Here is a 21,621-nt window from a genome sequence, read left to right as displayed (position 1 = left end):
CCAGTGAGAGCCTGGGATATGGACAGTGCCCTGTCCTGACCAGGAACTCCATTCCTTCCTCCTCTGGCCCCTCAGAGGATCAGAGGGTATGAGGGACATGCAAGAAAATGCTTTGTCAATCATGCAGGAGGCATCTGATGAGATCTAACCACTGTGCTGCAGTCCACCCTGATTAGTGCCTGCCGAGGGGGAGTCCCCAGCTCCTCCTGTCCCCTCATGCTCATCACCACACCCAGACTGCATGGATCCCAAACCAGAGTGTCCTCCAACCCCATCTTGCTCACCCTGTGGTCAGTGCCTGCACTGTGCCTGTGGTCCTTGAAGTCACATCACTTGACCCTGTCTCCCTAGTGCTGCTTGTTCTCCTGATGCTCTTAGAAGCCTCCTGGGCCCTCCTACCCTCAGTCTAGTTGAGGGCTCCTCCCCTCCACTCACCTCCTCCACTTACAGGCTTTAATAGCTACCTTCCTTTTTTTTGATACTGGGAATTGAATCCAGGCCCTCTGCCACTGAGCCGCATCACCAGCCCTTTTTATTTTCTGAGATAGGATCTCACTAAGTTGCTTAGGGTCTTGCTACGTTGCTGAAAATGTCCTCAAATTTAGATCCTCCTGCCTCAACCTCCCAAGTTGCTGGGATTACAGACATGTGCCACCACGCCCTGCTCAGTAGCACGTTTTTGGAGCTTACTAATGCGACAGCAGTCACAATTGTTCCTAGTGATCTCCAAGGTCCTTTTCAGTATTGCTGCCCAAACCCCACCCAAAGCCCTCTCTGCTCTTTAGCTCAGTGGCTTCGTGTCCCACTTCAGGTAGTATGGTCTTGTGCAAGTGCAGTCAACAGAAATTTGGCAGACAGCGTGGTAAAAAGTAGCTTCGTTTTCTCACCTTACAGGTGGTCTGGAGGTGGGCATTTCAGGGCCAGTCCTGCAGCCCCACAGTGCTACAGTGCCCAGGCTCCCCCTGACCTTCTCTCCACCTCTCAACTTGTGTGCTCCTGCCCCCAGGTATGCTGCTTGGATCTGCTGCCCCCACCCCCCCACACACCCACATAGGATTCCTGGGCCAAGCAGGAAGTAGGGAAGTGCAGAAGTTTGTCTCTATTAGGAAAGAAGAGCTTTTTCAGAAGCACCTCCAGTAGATTCCTGTTTACATATTATTGGTCAGGATTACGTCACATGATCACTGTAGCCGCAAAAGAGCTTGGGAATTGATGTGGAGCCAGGCACATTGTTGATCCAAAGAAGACTGGGACTCAGCAAGAAAGGCAGGGGATAGGACCAGGGAGACAAGTAGGAGTGGCTGCCTGTGATCTTGTAGTGAGAGCCACATGGGATGCGCTGCTGCTGCTCAGCTCTGGGACGGGTGCCAGGGCCGTGTGGTGGGCTCCCAGTGCTCCGTTCTTAAGAGAAGCCAGAAACCAGATTTTTTAAAAAAGTGTTTTAAAAAACTAATTTGAAAAAACTTTTTCATGTAACAGCAGAGTTGCCGAGAATAGAGAATGAAGAGTTTCTGTGTGCTGTCTCCCAGCTTTCCCCTTATAGTAACATCTGGTACAATGCCATTAACTAACTAAAGAGACTATTCAGAACTTAACAGCTTTTCCTTTTTTTTTTTTTTTAACCAGATTGAACCCAGGGGTACTTTACCACTGAACCCCCTTCCTAGCCCTTTTTAATTTTATTTAGAGACAGGGTCTCACTGAGCTTGATTAGCACTAATTTGCTAAGTTGCTGAGGCTGGCCTCAAATTTGAGGTCTTCCTGCCTCAGCCTCCCAAGCTGCCAGTATTACAGACATCTGCTACAACACCTAGCACACTTAACAGCTTTTCCATCCCTGTCTTTCTGTTCCAGGATCCAGTCTAGGATCCCACATCCCTTTAGTTACATCTCCACAGGCTGCTCATTGTCTGTGAGGCTTTCTTTAGTCCAAAAGCAACAGTCTTCCCCCACCTTTCCTCTAAGTTGTCCTACTCTGCTCTAATAATTTGGAAAGTATACACTCTGCTTATGGCATCTTAGTAGTCATTTGAATTTTTCCACGTAATTTTGACGGAACTGTATGTTAGCATCTCTGGTCAGCATCTGGAAGTAAAAGGTCTTGAGCAACCAAATGCTGCCGCTCCCTCTAACCTTCAGTGCTGTTTGTAAGATTTACCCGTTTATTTTATTACAATTTAAATTGTTTTTAGAAAAGGTAACATTCCTGTAGTTCTAAAAGGTTCAAAAGGTACAGTGAAAAAAATCTCTCTCCCATAGTGAACCTGAAACTCAGTCCCCTGACCCCAAGCTATTGGTGTTCCCAAAGTCGTATGTAGCCTTCCAGAGCTGCTTCACAGAGATCAGTACAGCTTCTTTGTATCTTCATTTATATCTTAGTGATACTTTCGTACTACCCCATAACTAACTTTATTCTTGCTGAGTATGGTGGCACATACTGTAACTTCAGCTATTCAGGAGACCAAGGCAGGAGGATTCCAGGTTTGATGTCTTCCTAGGCAACTTAGTGAGACCCCGTCTCAAAATAAGAAATAAAAAGGGCTGCGGGTCTGGAACTGTATCTCAATGGTAGAACACTTGTCTAGCACATGTAGGGCGCTGGGTTCGATCCTCGGCACCACATAAAAATAAATAAAATAAAGGAATTGTGTCCATCTACAACTAAAAAAATAAATAAATAAAACACTTGGGAATCAACCTAACGAAAGAGGTGAAAGACCTCTACAATGAACACAACAGAATGCTAAAGAAAGTAATAAAAAAATACTTAAAAGATGGAAAGATCTACCTTGCTCCTGGATAGCAGAATTGTCAAAATGACCATACTACCAAAAGCACTATACAGATTTAATGCAATTCCAATCAAAATCCCAATGGCATTTCTCCTAGAAATAGAAAAAGCAGTCATGAAATTCATCTGGAAAAATAAGAGACCCAGAATAGCTAAAGCAATCCTTAGCAAGAAGAGTGAAGCAGATGGCATCACAATACCAGACCATAAACTATACTACAGAGCAATAGTAACAAAAACAGCATGGTATTGGCACCAAAATAGACTGGTAGACCAGTGGTACAGAATAAAGGACACAGAGACTAACCCACATAATTACAGTTATATTAGACAAAGGCGCCAACGACATACATTGGAGAAAAGATAGCCTATTCAATAAATGGTGCTAGGAAAACTGGAAATCCTTATGCAACAAAATGAAATTAAACCCCTGCCTCTCACCATGCACAAAACTCAACTCAAAGTGGATCAAGGGCCTAGGAATTAAACCAGAGGCCCTGTGTCTAATAGAAGAAAAAAACAGGTCCAAATCTCCATCATGTCAGATTAGGGCCATACTTTCTTAATAAGACTCCTATGGAGAAGGAATTAAAATTTAAAAAAAAAATGGGATGGATTTAAACTAAAAAGCTTGTTCTCAGCAAAAGAAACAGTGAGATGAATAGAGACCCTACATCATGGGAGCAACTTTTTACCACTCTCATATCAGATAGAGCACTAGTCTCTAGGGTATATATATAAAGAACTCAAAAGACTAAACTGTGTCTGTGTATTTTAATTTGCATTTTTCTTTTATCAAATAGTTGCTTTGATTTTAGTACTAGGGATTGAACCCAAGGGATCCTTTACCACTATATCTCCAGCCCTTCTTATTTTTTATTTATTTATTTAAATTTTTTTTTTTTAGTTGCAGTTGGACACATACCTTTATTTTATTTATTTATTTTTCTGTGGTGCTGAGGATTGAACCCAGCACCTTGCACATACTAGGCCAGTGCTCTATCGCTGAGCCTCAGCCCCAGCCCCTTATTTTTTATTTTGAGATGGGGTCTCTCCAGAGTAGTACTGGGAATACAGGCTTATGCCAGTGCCATTGTACCCGGCGTCACTTGAATCTTCTTCATCCTGTAACCTTGAATTATTTCCTCTGTCCCTCATCCTGCCCTGGCTTCCCCATGAATCTTCAGTCTTTCTCTGTTGACCTCTCTGACCACAAACCTCTTGGTGGCCTTGCTACCCTTCTTCAAGCTAGCATACTCTTGTATGTTTATTTCCCTGACATATTTGTCCCCAAACTAGTCTCCATTCACTATATCCCAGCTTCCCTGTTATCCCTGTTCTTCCCTCCCAACCATTTGACTGAAACTTGCCTCAGAGGGTCATTGATGGCTGTTTGCCAGTTGATCACTCTGAATATCCATAGTGTTTGAAACGGCTGGCCACCCCTTGAAATAGTCCTTCCCTTGACTCTGAGACACATAGCTGCCCCAGGTCCTTTCTTTCTCTGCCCACCACCCCATTGCCTGCCTAGCACCTCTTCCTTTTTTTTACCTGGACACGTTGCTTGCTCTCCTTGGTGAACTGTGCCTTTTCCCATGGCTGTCACATCAACAGAGTGCCTCCCATATCTACAGGTCCCTAACCCCCCATTTCTAACCACTTAGACTCTGAATAACCTTGGCTGGTCTAGTTGATCCTCTAAGAGGCCAACCAAGAGGTTGCTGTGCAAACCCAAGCAAGGGAGTGCCAGGGGAAAAGGAGTGGATAGGGTTCAAATGCGGTGAGGAGCGGCTTACTACCAGGTGGAGTTGCCTCATTGTGGAGCAGTGGACTCAAGGCTATACTTTACCATCACCAGGGTGGTTAAAAAATAAAAATCCCAGTGCCCAAACTCTTCCCCAAACCAACCAAGTGAGAATTTATTTCCAGGGATGGACCCAGACATCCATATTTTTAAGAACTCCTCAGTGATTCCAACATTGAAGTTGGTGGACCTAGAATAGGGTAAGAGGGGGAGAAGTCTCAAATCACCCTCAGATTCTGGCTTTGACGAGTGGGTAGGTAGGCATGTGGGTCACCAAAGTGGGGATTCCCAGAGGAGGGGCAGTTTGGGGAGAGAAGAAGGGTTCTTAGGTGTAGATTGAGATTGACCCACCTGTGGATTTCCAAGAGAATGGCCCCACAAATGCTTAAATATCCCTGAGGCAGATCTACACCACCACCCCCAATCCTGCCCCAGGCTACTCTGCTGTGGTTGTGTCCCTGCAGTTCCGTACCAGGAGGTCTCGCAGTGCCTCCTGATCTCACTACCTCCGACTCCGGCATTTGTGAACAGTATTTTACTTGAGGGATGTGGACACGGGTCATATCCTCTAACCCACCTGAGAACGACCCCAGGGGGAAGCTCCTCTCCCCAGGCCTATTGCAGGGCTGTTAGTAGGAGCTGAGCCCAGCAGGAGCTCAGGACAGCAGGGGTTCTGGACCTGAGTGCTGGTGGGGCCCTGGGAGTCAGGAGGTGCGATGCATGTCCCGGTCTCCAGGAGGCCTGGGGAAGTGGGAAAAGCCCCTCAAGTCATTCTGACATGGCTTCTGGAGACAGGCTCAAAAAAAAGGCTGCTGCAGAGGAGGCAGGGAAAGGCAGCACAGTGGCGGTGGGTGGCAGTGGCGCATCATTCACTTGGTTAGTGACCATCCTTATGTAGGAGGGCGGGAGGAGGGCAAGTGACTCCACCACACAGGAGGAGGGACCCTGGGAGGAGCACAGCAGGGACTGAGGAAGGAGCCAAAGAAGGAGCTGGAGTAGACCTCCTTCCCCATGGCCCTCAAACGAGCCCCACTCGCCACTCCCTTCTTCACTGCCACCCCCAACTTCTTCCTGTCTCCCCTCTGTCCAGGCTAACAGGAGCTGCCCTGTAGAGGTCCATCTGCACTCAGACCCAGATGATGCCAGAGCTATGACCAGGCCTGCAGGCGTGGCGCCGAGGGGAGATCAGCCATGGAGCAGCCACAGGAGGAGACCCCTGAGGTCCGGGAAGAGGAGGAGAAAGCGGAAGTGGCAGAGGCTGAAGGAGCCCCAGAGCTCAATGGAGGACCAGAGCTTGCACTTCCTTCCAGCAGCTACACAGGTGAGGAAAAGGGCTGGCCAGGGACACGGGCAGAGGGGCAGAGCAGGTGGAACTAGGCTCCTAGCCCTCTGCAGACAGCATCCTGTGGGTGCAGAACAGCAGAGTGAGACTGGAGCCCAGCGGCCTGCCTCCCGCCCCTCCCTGCCGCTCTGCAGCTACAGGACCTCCTGCAGATTGCCCCCCTTCTTTCTGGATAACAGAAATGGTAGGCGATGTGGGCTTCTACAAGAATTGAGGGAGCGAGCCTGTGTAACGCACGTCCTCGGTGCTGCTGTTATCCTACCACTGCTGCCACCAGCATCCAGGGCCAATCTGCATTAAGTCACTAGAAAGGTTGATTGTGCCTGTGATTCTTAGGATCAGTGGGCACTCGACTCAGCTGACCTGGTGCTAAATCTGTGCATCCTGATGAGCTGCACTGGATCAGGCTTTAGTACTAAGCAGTTAGAATGGATGACTGTAATTCACATCACTTTTGTGCAGCCAGTTTCAGCTTCTCGATTCTCTTATTCACATTATTGGTCCACTGTCAGCCGTGGTGTAGACATTCCCTGGTGGCCTGTGCTATTTGTCCTGATCATCATCATGCAGTGTCTGCCCCTCAGCCCTCATCATGCCATGTTGTCCTGCTGCTCAGGCCCCTTCCCACTCCACCCCCAGCCTCTCTCCTCACCTAGTGTGAGTGCACAGGTGTTTAAGAGCCACTCAGCACATCCAGCTGATCCCGCTCCCTTCCCTCAGAGGGACCTCTGGTGTGAGAGGCTGCACCCCCGGGTGGGGACACCTGTTCTTACTGCTGGTTTCAGCCCTGCAGGCTTCCTGCAGGGGATGGGCTCTGAACCCCATGTCTGCGTGGAGTGGGAGGAGAGATGGTGCCTGAGTCGGGGTGGGGCAGGGCTGTGAAGCTAGGACAGGCTCTTGCCTGATCCTGCAGCCACACCATCTTGAACCTGCAAAGCAAGGTTCCTCCTCTTCAGGGAGCAGGGTCAAGGTGGGCTGGGGTGAAGGGAGAGCTGTCATTCAGTCCTGATCCACCCAGACACCAGCAGTGACCAGAGCATGTGACATGGGGCCAAAGAGCCAACACCCACCCCTCAGAATAACCCATATGCTGTGTGTTCGCTGATGTCTGGGATGGCTTTGGAGACCTGCCTTCTCTGAAGCGACGACTGTGTGCCCAGAGGTGATAAGTCACCTTCTGAACTTGAGAAAGGCAGGGGCGGTAAGAAAACAGAGGGAAGGTACGAGGACTGCCCAAGCCAGGGACGTCTCAGGATGCCAGAGTGAACAGGGAAGAGAAGGCACAAGATTTGTGACCTGATCCCCACAGCTGGGCCTGGGCAGATAGAGATGTCCTATTCTGGAGTCTCTACACATCCCTCTGGGGCCCAGTGTCACATCACTGTTCCGTGTAGGCCACAGCCCAGTGCTGGGAGCAGAGGCAGGAGAGGCCGGTGTGGCATTGGCATCTCGGGCAGCTTTACTGGTTTTAAAGGCGGGGGGGGGGGCACCTAGCCACGCACATGGTTCTGTGTACAATATGGGGTTCAAGAGACCTCGCTCATCAATAAAGGGATGCAGCAGAGGTAGGCACAGGAGAGGGCTGTTTCACATGGTCACTGTGCTAACATCATAGTCTATAGAAAGTTCTCACAAATTTTACGAGAAAGCCACTAAACAAAAAGTCAAAACAGGTAAGACAGTCCCCAGTTAGCAAATGGCCAGAATACAAAACATGCTACTCTAATCAAGGGTCAAAGAAGTCGTCTTAAGATGAGGTTTATTTAGCCTGTAAGATTGGCACAGGGGACCATATGGCCACCCTTGGCCGGGGGTGAGGACTGGCCTTCCAGTCCTGAGGGTGGCATGCAGCCTGGGTGTGCATTTGTCACCCTGCAGTTCCCCTAGGGCTGGCGTCTGGTGTAGAGCCTTGCTCAGCGTGCAGAGATGCCCCGGCTGCGTGTTCACGGCAGCCCTGCTACAGGAGCAGAAGTGGGAGGCGCATCTGGGGGGACTTTCTCATGTCAGCCATGGAGCCCCACGGGGGATGCTCTGTCATTAGAAAGAATAAGTAGGTCTGTATACATACAGGGAAATGAGGTCCTGTCAAATAGAAGGATCTTGTTGCTTAAAAATCCTTAGGTATCGTGTAAGATGGCAGAAGTGTCCCTGAAGGCCGGGTGGGCTGACTGAGGGAATGGATCCTGCTGGGGTGGCTCTGCCATCAGGTGCTGCACACCCTCTGTGTCATTCTCAACAAGTCTGTTCTACTTTCATAATTTGAAGCACACTTGTACTGCTTTACTTCAGAAGGTTAAAATAAATTAATTGCTCAACATTTTAAGGAGACTGCTGACGGGTGAGGGTCCTAGAGACAGACCCTCATCAGTGCTGGGGGCTGGAGGGCTTTGAGAGCACCCAAACCAGAGCGGGAAGCCCAGGTGTATAAACCTCCGTGAGCCAGGGCGCTCGATGGCACTTCCATCGCCCAGGCTCCTCGCTGCTAAGGCTGCATCCTGCCCACCCCAGGCCTGGCCATGCGAGAAGAAAGTGTATCTGACCCACTGCAATTCTCGGCACCTGTGAATCTATGACATTGGCCCAGAGTCCCCTCAGGGACCCACAAGGAACTGCTGAAAGGCTTCCGCTGCTTCATGGCTGAATCCCGCCCTCTGCCCCCCTGGGCTCTCTGTGCATCCCTGTGCTGACTCAGCACCTCCCCCCACCTGAGAGGCAGGCAGCTCGGGCCTCACCTTAACTCTCAGCAGTGAGGAAGCTGAAGTTACCAGAAATTCACCTGCCTCTCATCCCCCAGCTGCGGAGAGACGGGAGCTGGAGCTGGGGCTCACACCCTCCCCTCGTCTCCTCCGCCAAGAGCATCCCACCCATGCATCTCTGAGGTAGAGGAGAGAGAAGCTGTTCTCCTGATCTCAGCAAGTACTTGGTGGCGTCCAGGCAGGGCCAGGCACTGTGCCAGGCTTGTGTTCATGATGAACGAGAAGTGCTTGCCCCGAGGAGCTCACAGTGCAGCTGTGAGCAAGAAGGCCACTCGGCCCCCAGCCCAGAGTCCTGCAGGAGCAAGAAGGCCACTCGGCCCCCAGCCCAGTCCCTGCAGGACTCACCCCTACCTCAGTAGCTAGAGGGAGCTGTTTTCCTCACGCTCCGCCAGCAAAGTAAATAGATGGGGCTGCCCTCCCAGCTGTGACAACAGTACGCCTCCAGTGATAGAGACGGGATGTGCGGGAGAGATCTCAGCCACACATAAATTGTGGGAATAAGGTCAATAGTGTCTATTTGCCAAACTTGTAATCAAAGATGGTGAAACAGATACTTGACTCTCTGGGTGATGGGGCTGGTGTTTACACCGAGTGCAAACATTCGGGTAATGACCTGGTGTCTTCCTCAGCAATGACCTTGTCTTGATGCTTATCATAATAGCAATGTTGTTTAATAGTAATGAATATACGTACATGGGTAGCAGCAGACACAGTGGCTGAGCTCAGCCCCAGGAGTTGCATGTTCTTGCTTATAATTCTCCCTCTGCCTCTGTCTTAGGGGTCTCCAGAGAAAACAGAACCAGTAGGGGCGGGGGTGCACACATGCGTGAGTGTAGGGATATGGTTTTAGGAATTCACTGGAAAACTGGAGGCCCAGGAGGTTGCCGTGGCACCTAGTTTGAAGGCAGGATGGAGGCAGGGTCCCTTCTTCCTGGGAGGGAGGGCACACAATCTTTCTTCTTTAAGCCTTCAACTGTTAAATGAGACTCATTCACACTATGAAGGTAATCTGCTTCACTGAAAGTCTCCCGATTTAAATGTTAATCACATCTTTTAAAAATATACCTTCATAACAAGATCTAGACTGGTATTTGAACCAGAACCTAGGTGTCATACACAGACAGGTTGACACATAAAACCACCATTGTCTCAGATGCCTCACCTGTAAAGTAGAAGTAAGGGGCGCCTTTCATGAGGAGTTGTTCTGAGGCTCTATACGAGCTGAATGGATGAGAGGTGCCCAATAGAGTACCTGGCACACAGTAGGTGTGCACTAACAAGAAGGCACTACTGGTGCGTACACACTGCCTTTGCAGGCGAGTCAGATTAGATTAAGTCCAACCCATGTTTGTTAGGCAAGTGACCTTGGGTGGATCTCTTAATCTCACCCAGCCTTAATTTCCTTATCTGTGGATGATACTGTCCTTCAAGATGATAATGAAATGGGCATAAAGACACTAACAACTTGGTGCTTAGTAGGGGCCTGGCAGATGTGGCTCTTTTCCCCTTCCCCTCCTATGCAGCTAGGCCGCTGGCAGATGTTTGAAGAGTTGGTGGGCAGGCCAGGCAGGGTGTGGCTCAAGAGAATGCTCAGAGGCAGACCACAGGGCCCAAATGATGGACCCCTCAGCTGACCAAGCGTACCTCCTCCAAGCAGTGGAAGGGAGGCTGAGGAGAGGCAGGGATGGGGGCAGGGTGAGAGAACTATGTCAGCTCTTCATCACTGTGACAAAATACCTGAGATACTCAGCTTAAAAAGAAGAAAAGTTTCTTTTAGCTCACAGTTTTAGAGGTTCTAGCCCATGGTTGGTTGGTCCCATTGCTTTTGGGACAGCAGTAAGGCAGCACATCATGGCAAAGATACATGGTAAAGTGGAAAGAGCTGCTCACCCCAAGAGAAGCAAAGAGAGTAAGAGGAGGGTCCAGGGTCCCAATATTCCCCTCAAGGGCACCCCCCAGTGACCTGACTCCTTCTACTAGCCCCACCTCCTGAATGTTCTACCACTTCACAATCGTGCCACAGGCTAGGAACAAAGCCTTCAAAACATTGGCCTCTGGAAGGCATTCAAGATAGACCAGAGCAAGGCCTCTGCCTGGGGCTAGGTGGGCAGGCAGTACAGGCAGGCAGCCCTGAGGCCCAAGAAACATGAGGCGGAACTCGCTGTGGGAAGGAGGGGCTTTTGGAACCGCAGCCCCTCTCTGGTCCATTCGCCTTCTTGCTCCTGTCTCCAACTAGGAGGTCATGAGGTAAGAGCGGGGCCTTCAGAGCCTGGTCCCTGGAATGGGGGGAATTCTGCCATTGCTGCTGTTAGACCACATGTGATGATGATTTGGGACAAACCTTTAAGCCAAGTGGTCAATCAGAAAGAAAGAGAATCTTTACCTTTGGAAAACCCACCCATGAACTACGCCTTTCCAGTATCCCCAGGACAACACTGCGTTCTGCCCCAGCCCAGCCCCTCCCCTGCCTCTCTCAGCTGTTGTGTCAGTATTTTGTGGTCTCTTGTTCTGCTAAATAGGCAGGGCGTCCTCACCAAGGCCTCCCTGACTACTCACTACTCTTGAGTTATGTCCATTCAGCACCCAGGCCCTGGCTGCTCTAGGCCTGTTTCTCCCTGCCCATTAGTGCTAGTTCCCAACTGGGACCCTCCTGGGACAATGACTGTTGAGTCTCTCTTACAGTTCAGAGTTCTGGGAACCTTGGATGACCAGTTAGGTTTGAGCATCTGGCTTCCTCCAGGCTTCCCAGAGCTCTGGACACTCCTGAGCCAGCGGCCACAGCAGGACAGGAGAGACAAGAGGACAGCCTGTTCCAGGGCCCTCCTGGACTGTGTGCTCACAGCCTGGAGACTGCAGAGCCGCAGCTTTCTTTTCTTTTTTTTTTTTTAATATTTATTTTTTAGTTCTCGGCGGACACAACATCTTTGTTTGTATGTGGTGCTGAGGATCGAACCCGGGCCGCACGCATGCCAGGCGAGCGCGCTACCGCTTGAGCCACATCCCCAGCCCTAGAGCCGCAGCTTTCTAGTTAGCATGTCCACCTTCTTAGTGCCTCCTCTGTGCTACCCCTGTCATGCCTCACCACGCCTCTCAGGTACTGTTCCATTTCCATTCTACAAAGAAGGAAACCAAGGCCCAAGTGCGAGGGGACACATGGGTTTTACCTCAGAACTGCTGGCTGGAGCTGGGATCTGAACGGGACCTTGTGGCTCCTGAGTTGAGTTCTCACCCTCCCGGCCTGCTGTTCTGAGCATCCAGAAGCTGACTTGGAGGTCGTTTAGAGCTTCCCCTCTGAGCCCAGAGAGAGGAACAGTCACCTGCCCTGGTGGGGACAGGCAAAGGCGATGGCTTCTTCTGAGATCCTGCATCACTGACTCACCTGCCATTGCTGCCCTTTATCAAGGTGTGTGTTTTTTTAATTGGGGATTGAACCCAAGGGTGTTTTGCCACTGAGCTGCATCCCCAGTTCTTCTTTGGGGAGACAGGGTTTTACTAAGTTTCTGAGGCTGGCCATCCCGCCTCAGCCTCCCTAGTCACTAGGTGGCAAGCGCCACCACATCTAGTTGTTCCAGTTTTCTTATCTCTTCCTTCCTTAGCTATGTGAGGAGAGTCCTTCCCAGAACACAGCAGGTACTTATCAAATGTCTGTTGATAAATATTGCCATGTGCAAGGCCAACAGCAACCCCAAGATCAAACACCTGCTGAGCCTCCAGGGCCACACGCGGGGAGGAGGAAGGGACTTAACTGCAGAGATTGGCCATTGGACAAGACTCTGTGATAGAGGTGGTCCCCGAGATGCTAGAGACAAGGCAAGTCTAACTGAGGAGGCAAAACTACAGAAACAGCACGGATTACAAGAAGGACCGCAAAGCGAGCGTGCAGTAGACCACCCCACTCAGGAAGTGCCCGGAGTCCGCCTGCCCCAGCGTCTGAGCAGGCCTCACAGAGGACTTTTATTTTACCACAGTCTCTGGCACTGGTACTGACTCTTGTCGTCCCTGTTCTAAGGCCTCCAGGAGTGGCGAGTCTTGCCTAGCTCCATTGGCCAGTTGTGCTGAGGCCAGGACCCCAGGCAGCATGAGGACTGCTGGTCCCCCCGGAGCAGTGGGACCTGCCACGTGTCCAGCACCCTGCACAGGTCTTGGAGCTGAGCCACAGCAGCGCCCTGCCCTGTGGTGCTTACGTCTAGTGGGTGGTGTTCGGCGGGGAACAAACAGGCAGGGACTGCAGCAGGTGGCAGTGAAGGCCAAGAGACCACAGAGGCTTCACCTGTCAGAGCACCTGGCCCAAGAAATCAAGGGGCTCACTCAACCCAGCTCGAGGTAGGGGACCGTTATTCCCCTTGGAATGACCAAAGTTGGGCGCTAAGGCACTGGGACAAGATAGGACATTTTAGGGACTTGTGTCACCCCTGAACCTCACTGACTAGGAGAGGAGCAGCCCATCAGGCAGGGTCCTCAGTCAGTTGGCCTGTGTTGTAGAGACAGGGCTGCAGGCCTGGAAATATTAGTTTGGGTTTGTTGCCATGGCTTAGGTCCCCTGCCATGCTCCTGCTTAGGTGGCTGGTTCCTGGGTTTGGGAATTTGGCACTTTCCTTCAAAGAGGTGGCCCAGCTATCCCAGGAGAGAGCAGAGATTAGAAAACCAGCAAGAGAGAGGCAGGACAGACAGTTCTGTGGGCCACAAGCCAGCAAGGACTGGGAGTCAGGAGATCGAGACCCATAGGTCCCCTTTCCATTTATTTCACCGTGTGTCTGAAGGGGAGAATCAGAAAAGATAGCTTCTTACTGAGTCATTTAACATCATGTCTATCCTGAAGCCATAGTCACAGCTATTTCCTTGCCAAGACTCCAAACACCATGGTTCAAACATCTGTACGCTAGTTAGGGAACCGCAGCATACAACTCAATGTGACTGACACCTATGTTCTTTTTATCAAGCAAGAAGTTTCATGGGAACAAATTTGAGGTTTTCCCCGTTCTTCTACTTCAGTGATTGAACCCAGGGGCGCCCTACATTGAGCTCCATCCCCAGCCCTTTGATTTTCTATTTGAGACAGAGTGCTCAGAAAATTGCCTAGATGGGTCTTGAACTTGAGATCCTCCAGTCTCAGCCTCTTAAGTAGCTGGAATTACAGACATCTACCACCACCCTGGCACACTTGAGCCTCTTGGAATGTCCATAGTACAACTTCCTGCGAGAGCCGGCCCTACAGAGGTCCGCACCTCAGCTTCCACAGCACCCCACATGGGCTTGCTCGGCGCCACCTCTAAACCAGCCGCTAGAGAGCTGCTTCCCGGGACCAGCTGCAGATCCTCAGTCTGCTTCCTCTTACCTATTCCTCCTCTCAAAGCACGGCCAACCCTGCACCCTCTTACCATGCTAAGTGCAGGAAGGCTCTGACCGAGCTGTGTGTCCTGGACATCTGCCATGTGGCAGCTCTGGGGGAATTTTGCCTTGGAGACTTTGCCCCATCCTCTCAGAGAAGCTGTCCTTAACCCCACATTCCAGGTCAAAAAAATCCCTCCCCGCACCAGGACACACAGCTCTGAAGAGGCTGAGCCCAAGGCTTAGGGACCCTCCCGATCCCTGGCTCCCAGGCCTAGCTGGCAGAGTGTGAAGCTGCCTCTCTGTCCTTTGTCCACAGACCTCTCCCAGAGTTCCTCCCCACCCTCACTTCTGGACCAGCTCCAGATGGGCTGTGACGGGGCCTCGGGCGGCAGCCTCAACATGGAGTGCCGAGTGTGCGGGGACAAGGCCTCAGGCTTCCACTATGGTGTTCATGCGTGCGAGGGGTGCAAGGTATGCACGGGACTGCGGCTCACGTCAGGTTGAGCTACCACGTGGGTTTTCCCTGCCCCAGAGTCGGACTCTGAGAACACCCGCTGCTCCACCCCTCGGGCTCTGCAGGAAAGGAGGGTTCCTCTTCAGGCCTGTCCTGCTGGGCACCTGCAGGGTGGACCCAGACACTCAGACTCTGTGGGTAGCCAGTGCCCCTCCCTGGGGACCAGGCCAGGAGGACTTCTATCTGAGGTCAGGGTTTCTAGCACCAAAACTTCAAGAACTTTTTGAGGAAAAAAAAACAAAACAAAACAGTGATGAGGTTCTGGGACTGGCGCTCCCCACCTGTCTGAACTGGGGTCTGTCACTTTTTCCAGTGATGCTTCTAGATTTTTCCTTCTAACTGCATATCCATGAGAATTTCACAGATTATTTTATTTAACCACCACTTACAAAATACAAAGAACCAGATATGTTTATGAATAAACCAAATTAGCCACGACACAGTTTTGTTATCAAATTAACAAAGATTTAAGGCTTCTTTGGGCTGGTAAAGTAAATGTGTTGTAAATTTTAACACCCTCAGCCCACCTCATTCCTTCCAAACTGTAGCAGTGTTTACATCAGACAAGCCTCATCAGGCCTTTAGCACAGCCCAGTGGACAGAGCAGGTTCGCCAGCCCTGTCCCTTCATGGTGACCTCTCCTCACCTATGCTTGGTCCCTCAGGGCTTCTTCCGAAGGACAATTCGCATGAAGCTGGAATATGAGAAGTGTGATCGGAGCTGCAAGATCCAGAAGAAGAACCGCAACAAGTGTCAGTACTGCCGCTTCCAGAAATGCCTGGCACTGGGCATGTCACACAATGGTGAGAGCTGACCCCGGCAAGGCACAGGGGCTATTGGATCCGCACAACCTCAAACCAGGATCCAGAATGTACCCAGTGTATCCTGAAAGGAGGTACCCACACACAGTGAACTCTGTGTCAGCTGGGACCTGGCCAGTCTGACCCGGGTCCTGGAGCCTAAGATCTGCCACTTCCCCACGCTGTCTGGCATCTACCTGAACAGGCCTGGGCAGCCACTACTTCTCTGTGCCTGAGGTTTACCTGCTCTGGTCCAGAAAGGAACTGAGCCCCCACCTCAGACCAGGTGGGGAGCACCAGTCCCAGAACCCCAGCCTGGCTGGATGACCTGACTGCACGGATACTGCTGCCGTGGCAGGATCCCTTCAGCCCTTCTTGGTTGTTGGGAGCAGGCAGGAGCCAGTGAGCGACCTCATGCGTCAGAGGCCAGGCTCTCCCAGAACACAGTCAACCCTGCCCCGTGCTCCACCTCCTGCAGAGTCTTTTCTTCAGATCCCTGAAGTAGGATATTGTAAAGTCCATCTGCCCCTCTGTACCTCTGGGTCAAATCCCCAGGGGACAGGGGAGAGTCTCCTATTTACATTTAAATAGTTCCATGGAGGGGCTGGGGTTGTAGCTCAGTGGTAAAGCTCTCCCCTGCGTGAGGCACTGGGTTCCTCTGCACCACACAAAAATAAATAAATAAAATAAAGATATTGTGTTCAACTGTAACTAAAAAAATATATATTTATAAAAATAGCTCCATGGTAGGACAGCCCCTGGGCAGCTTTTATTCTTGTCCAGGGTGGTAGGGTCTGGCAGGTGTGTAGTTTGATCCTGCCCCTCAGTCTGTGTCTGCTTTGGTCCTCATTCCATTGTGGCCATTGGGGAGGTTCCTAGGACATCTCAGAGCTGCTAGAATCCATCCCTCACTCTCCTTCTAACAGAAGCCAGATTCATATCCTGTTCCATTGACTGATTTATGAGTGCTGAGAGAATATTTATTTATTTGCTTTTTTTGAGAAGGGGGTCTCACTACATTGCCTAGTCTGCTAGATTTAATTTAATTTTTGCAGTACTGGGGATTGAACCCAGGACCTCAGCTAGCACTCTATCACTGAGCTACACCCTCAGCCCTTTTAAAAAATTGAGACAGAGGGGCTGGGGATGTGGCTCAAGTGGTAGCGCGCTCGCCTGGCATGTGTGCGGCCCGGGTTCGATCCTGTGTCTGCCGAAAACTAAAAAAATAAATAAATAAATATTAAAATTATTCTCTCTCTCTCTTAAAATAAATAAATAAAGTTGATAAAAAAAATTGAGACAGAGTCTTGCAGAGTTGTCCAGGCTTACCTTGAACTTGAAGTCCTCCTGTCTCAGCCTCCAATGTGGCTGAGATATGGGCAGAGTCACTGCCTCTGGACCCATTAAGTTTTAAGAAAGATGAAATAGTCTGTCCAGAGTTACAAAGCTAGTAGGTGCTGAGCTGGACTGGGGGAGCCGGCCTTCACACCAGAGCCTGTCTTCTAGACGCTGTGTTGTGCTGCATCCCACCAAGGGCAGCCCAATCACTCAGCAAGTTCAGGCCCTGTGTGCTGGGCACTGTGAGGGAGACACAGTGTTCCTGCCACTGTGGAAACAGGGTTCTGAGGGGCGGCTTCAACATTACCACCTTAATGGCTCTAGAATCCCTGAGGTCTTAGGCCCCAGAATGATGTCTCCATCTTTGACATGTGCACCTGTAAAGGGACAGGGTTAGAGGTTAGAAGTGCTGGGCCCTGCCTGGGTCCTCTGTGACTGTCCCCTTCCCCCTTGCAGCTATCCGCTTTGGCCGGATGCCAGAGGCGGAGAAGAGGAAGCTGGTGGCGGGGCTGACAGCCAGCGAGGGGCACCTGCACAACCCACAGCTGGCTGACCTGAAGGCCTTCTCCAAGCACATCTACAACGCCTACCTGAAAAACTTCAACATGACCAAAAAGAAGGCCCGCAGCATCCTCACTGGCAAGTCCAGCCACACTGCGGTGAGTGTCACTGCCCAGCGTGGCAGAATCCCAGCTCTGGTCCACGCTGCCACACCTGACTCCTGGGAGAACCGTGCCTCCTCCCTCTCCTAACTCATGGTACAGGCAGGGGTGTGGGGACATTCGGGCGGGGACCCCCAAGGCCTGGCCTCTGACAGGGCCTGGTTTTCAGCCCTTTGTGATCCACGACATCGAGACATTGTGGCAGGCAGAGAAGGGCCTGGTGTGGAAGCAGCTGGTGAACGGCCTGCCGCCCTACAAGGAGATCAGCGTGCACGTCTTCTACCGCTGCCAGTGCACCACAGTGGAGACCGTGCGGGAGCTCACCGAGTTTGCCAAGAGCATCCCCAACTTCAGCAATCTCTTCCTCAATGACCAGGTGACCCTTCTCAAGTATGGTGTGCATGAGGCCATCTTTGCCATGCTGGCCTCCATTGTCAACAAAGATGGGCTGCTGGTGGCCAATGGCAGTGGCTTTGTCACTCATGAGTTCCTGCGCAGCCTCCGCAAGCCCTTCAGTGACATCATTGAACCCAAGTTCGAGTTTGCTGTCAAGTTTAACGCCCTGGAACTTGACGACAGCGACCTGGCTCTGTTCATCGCAGCCATTATCCTGTGTGGAGGTGAGTGAGGGGTTGAGCAAGTGGGCCGGCCCCACAGCACGTCCCCTGGGGATTGGACCCTCACTGCAGGGCCAAGCCTGAGCCCAGACGCATGAGGACACATCCATGTCATCCGATAGTGGAGCAGGTGAGGCACTGACTGCACGTGCAGAATCAGCTCCACGTTATCATACAGATGGAGGCAGAAGGAAAAACACTGAAACCAGACTGACCGTCCTGCGAACAGGGGTATTTATGGGTGGTGCAGAAATAGTCCGTGTTCTACCTGCATTTTCCAGATTCCAACACAATAAGTACAGCAGCAACCCTGCTCGCCAGCAGTGGCACAGAGCTTACTTACAGAGCTGGTCCTTGTTCCAGTTCTTCTTGCAGATTATAACTCATGTGGTCCTCAACAACCTGGGCTAGAGGTTCTTTTTTTTTATTTTTTATTTTTATGTGGTACTGAGAATTGAACCCAGGGCCTCACGCATGCCAGGTGAGCGCGCTACCACTTGAGCCACATCCCCACCCTAGAGGTTCTTTTTATTATCCTCATTTTCAGATGAGGAATCAAGCCCAGACGGGCCAGGTGGCCTGCCCAGAGCCTTGTGGAGAGTCTGTGGGAAGGGCAGGACTTGAAGCCAGTCCACACATAGCACCCTGTCCAGCCAGGAAAAACTGTTAGCAAGGAACGAGAGAGATGGGGAGACCGGGTCAGGGTCCTAGAGCACTCAGTAGAGCCATCACTGAGAGAACAGGGTGGGTCTGGCCCAGGCAAGGAGGCCTGCCCTGTGCCACATCTCCCCTAGGTGGGGAAGGGGAGGTTCTCTGCCCTTCTAAGACCCCATGCATGTCCCCACAGACCGGCCAGGCCTCATGAACGTGCCCCAGGTGGAGGCCATCCAGGACACCATCCTGCGTGCCCTCGAGTTCCACTTGCAGGCCAACCACCCCGACACCCAGTACCTCTTCCCCAAGCTGCTGCAGAAGATGGCTGACCTGCGGCAGCTGGTTACCGAGCATGCCCAGATGATGCAGTGGCTCAAGAAGACTGAGACTGAGACCTTGCTGCACCCCCTGCTCCAGGAGATCTATAAGGACATGTACTGAAGCCAGTGTCCAGGCCACCTGCAGGTCGCAGAGGGGTCCAGCCACTGGAAAGCACTCAGCACAGCCCAGAGCATCAGGGTCACACTCACGCACTCCCACGCCCATGACCCTGGTTCCATGGTCCCTTTCCCCCACTTCTTTGCTCCCCGATTCTGTCTGCCTTTGTTGTCCCCCTGTCTTGGTTCCTGTCTTACCAGTGCCTCTGGCTCTTCCGCTCCCTTCCCCTCTGCAGCTGTGTCCCCTCCTCCCTCCTCTCGTCTCTCCCGCAGCCCCACGTCTGTCTTCTCTTTCGTCTGTGAGAACTTTGTACTATTTCACCAGCAGCCTAAGACAGAACTTCTGCTTTTGCCCCTCCTTTCCCAGGGGAGGGAGTGGGCGTCCTCTGTCCCACTCCGCCCTACAGGCACAGGGACCCCACTTCTGTCTCCTTTCTTCAAGCAAAAGACTTGAGCCATCCAAAGAAACACTATGCCCTCTGGGCCTGGCTTCCTGGGGAAGCCTGGCCTAGAATGCCTGCAGCAATAACCTGCAGTCACTGGGTCCCTGCTGCAGGGGACAGTGGCCGGGGGGGGGCTGGGCCAAGAGCCAGAGGCCTCCCCCAAGTGATCTCCCCTGCTCAAGAATGAGGCTGGCCGACTCTATAGCAGCAGTCCAGCCCTCTGACACCCAGCGTCCTTCCATTCTTCATACCAGTCTTCTAAAGCAACGTCACTGATGATCCCCTGCGCTGGCCGCTGCGGGGCACCCCCCAGCCTGGAGGGAAAGCAGGATTCCCTCCAGGTGGAAGCCCCACACCCCCATTGAAGAGGAGAAAGGTGGGAGTGGTTGGGTTATAGCACACTTAATTCTGACCCCAGATATCGGGGTCTGCGTCCTGGGGTCAGAGGCCAGGGGGCATGGGGCGGGCCTTCCATCAGCACTGCACTGCCCCTACCTTGTAGCAGCCACTCAGCAGACACAACTGTCAGAACCCAGTGCCACCGCACCTTTTTCTAGCCAGGAGCCCCTGGCACCGGCCCCTCCTTGACACACTCCCTGGAGCGGATGCTCCAGCACACACCACAGCACTGAAATCACTTTACCACAGGTCTTGGCCCGCCCTCCCTCCCTTCCCCAAGAGGTGGTGCCGCAGGGGCTGTTCCCAGGGCTGGCAGACCTCTGGGCGGGCAGGACCATCCTCCCGAGCCAGCCAGGACCTGCTCCTGGGATCCTGTGCTTCCCCCGTTCATTCAGCCCTGCCCTCTGCCACCCTCCCTGCCCTGCTCTCATCCCACTGATCACCTGAATTTCTCCCTGTGCCGCCTCAAATGACTGGGGACCTTGCCCCCAGCTCCTGAGTGGAGGTGTGCCCACCTAGGCCTGTGTGGGGAGGGACCAGCTAGGGTCTCAGAAGGTGGTAGGAGAGCCAGGGTTGTATCCTGGACCCTATCTGGTCCCAAGGGGCCTTTCCACCCAAGTGCAGCACTGAGAGGTGATGGCTTGAGAGAGGACAAGCCCAGCATCTGCCCCTACCAGCTTGGTGGCCTTCTGTGTCCCAGGATCACTCTGCTAGCAAGACCCTTTCTTCTCCCCTCCCCCCCAGCTGACCAGATTTTGGAGCTTGGGGTGTGGCCTTTGGGGCCGAGGCTGAAGGGAGCTCTTTGCCTGTCCCTGTCCCCACCCAGGTCTGGTGCTGAAGGTGCCGCTCTTCTCAGTGGCTGAGCAGTCTCCAGTACTGAAATGTATATTTTTGCTAGGAGCCCCAGCTTCCTGTGTTTTTAATATAAATAGTGTACACAGACTGACAGAACTTTAAATAAATGGGAATTAAGTATTTAAGAGTCGACTTGAAGCTGACTCAGTTCTTTGTGTGCTTTTCTGAGGGCCACTGGGCTCCTTCCCCTCCTCCATATCCAGGGCTAGGGGTGTGGATGTCAAAGGGTGTCAGGAGGGAGGTCTGTTCTGACTGGTTGCCACTGTCCCCCAACTCGCCCCTTGTCAGTCTGGAGTTGGAGAAGACACTGCCCTGGGCTGTGCCTCTGAGGAGACTCTGGCACCACAGCATCATCAAAGAGGAGCATGCGATGTGTGGGGAGAGAGGCTGCAACTGGCGGGACTTGAAAAAGCCACGCCCCTTGACCATGAGGACTGCCCTGTCCTCAGCTAACACCAACTCTAGTGGACCTGGCCCTCAGCAGCCAGCAGGCTCAGCCACAGTGTGAGGTGAGGTCAGAGTACGTGCAGTAGCCAAATTTCCTTCACCGTAATGAAAGACCTGAGACGATCAACGTATAAACAGAAAAAGGGGTATTGTGACTCACGGTTTTAGAGGTTCCAGTCCACGAGTGGTTGGCCCTGTTGCCTTAGGCCTGTGGCAGAACATAATTGCCCACCTCATGGTCTGGAAGTGAAAGCAAGAGCCAGTCCCAGGGTTTCCTTTGAAGGTACATCCCCAAGGACCTGAAGAGCTCCTGCAAGGCCCTACCTCTTCATTTTCGACCCCTCCCAAAGCACCAAGCTGGGGGCCAGCCTTGAGATTCCATACCCCAGCAGGTGTGTATGGATGCCTGGCTCATCAGAAAGCAAGCTGGG

General features: G+C 52.2%; 1 protein-coding gene across 9 annotated transcripts in view; it reads left to right on the top strand.

The window, feature by feature from the left end:
- Ppard (peroxisome proliferator activated receptor delta) overlaps positions 1 to 20,868 on the top strand; it is a 73,519-nt gene extending 52,651 nt beyond the window's left edge. For 7 of the 9 annotated variants that reach the window (XM_005318775.5, XM_040282528.2, XM_013355815.4 and 4 more), the window contains 6 exons: positions 5,686 to 5,916; positions 14,341 to 14,495; positions 15,203 to 15,341; positions 17,133 to 17,335; positions 17,508 to 17,958; positions 18,803 to 20,868. In XM_005318775.5, the coding sequence (XP_005318832.1) occupies positions 5,787 to 5,916; positions 14,341 to 14,495; positions 15,203 to 15,341; positions 17,133 to 17,335; positions 17,508 to 17,958; positions 18,803 to 19,050 (1,326 nt within the window). In that variant the 5' untranslated portion in view covers positions 5,686 to 5,786 and the 3' untranslated portion in view covers positions 19,051 to 20,868. Of the gene's footprint in view, positions 1 to 894; positions 1,007 to 5,685; positions 5,917 to 14,340; positions 14,496 to 15,202; positions 15,342 to 17,132; positions 17,336 to 17,507; positions 17,959 to 18,802 lie in introns of all 9 variants that reach the window. The other 2 variants (XM_040282527.2, XM_040282529.2) reach the window with 1 other exon arrangement.
- The last annotated feature ends 753 nt before the right edge of the window (positions 20,869 to 21,621 follow it).

Source organism: Ictidomys tridecemlineatus, chromosome 8 (genome assembly GCF_052094955.1).
Source record: "Ictidomys tridecemlineatus isolate mIctTri1 chromosome 8, mIctTri1.hap1, whole genome shotgun sequence".
Lineage (NCBI taxonomy): Eukaryota > Metazoa > Chordata > Mammalia > Rodentia > Sciuridae > Ictidomys > Ictidomys tridecemlineatus.
Note: the sequence above shows the minus strand (reverse complement) of the source record. Positions and strands in the feature narration are given on the sequence as shown.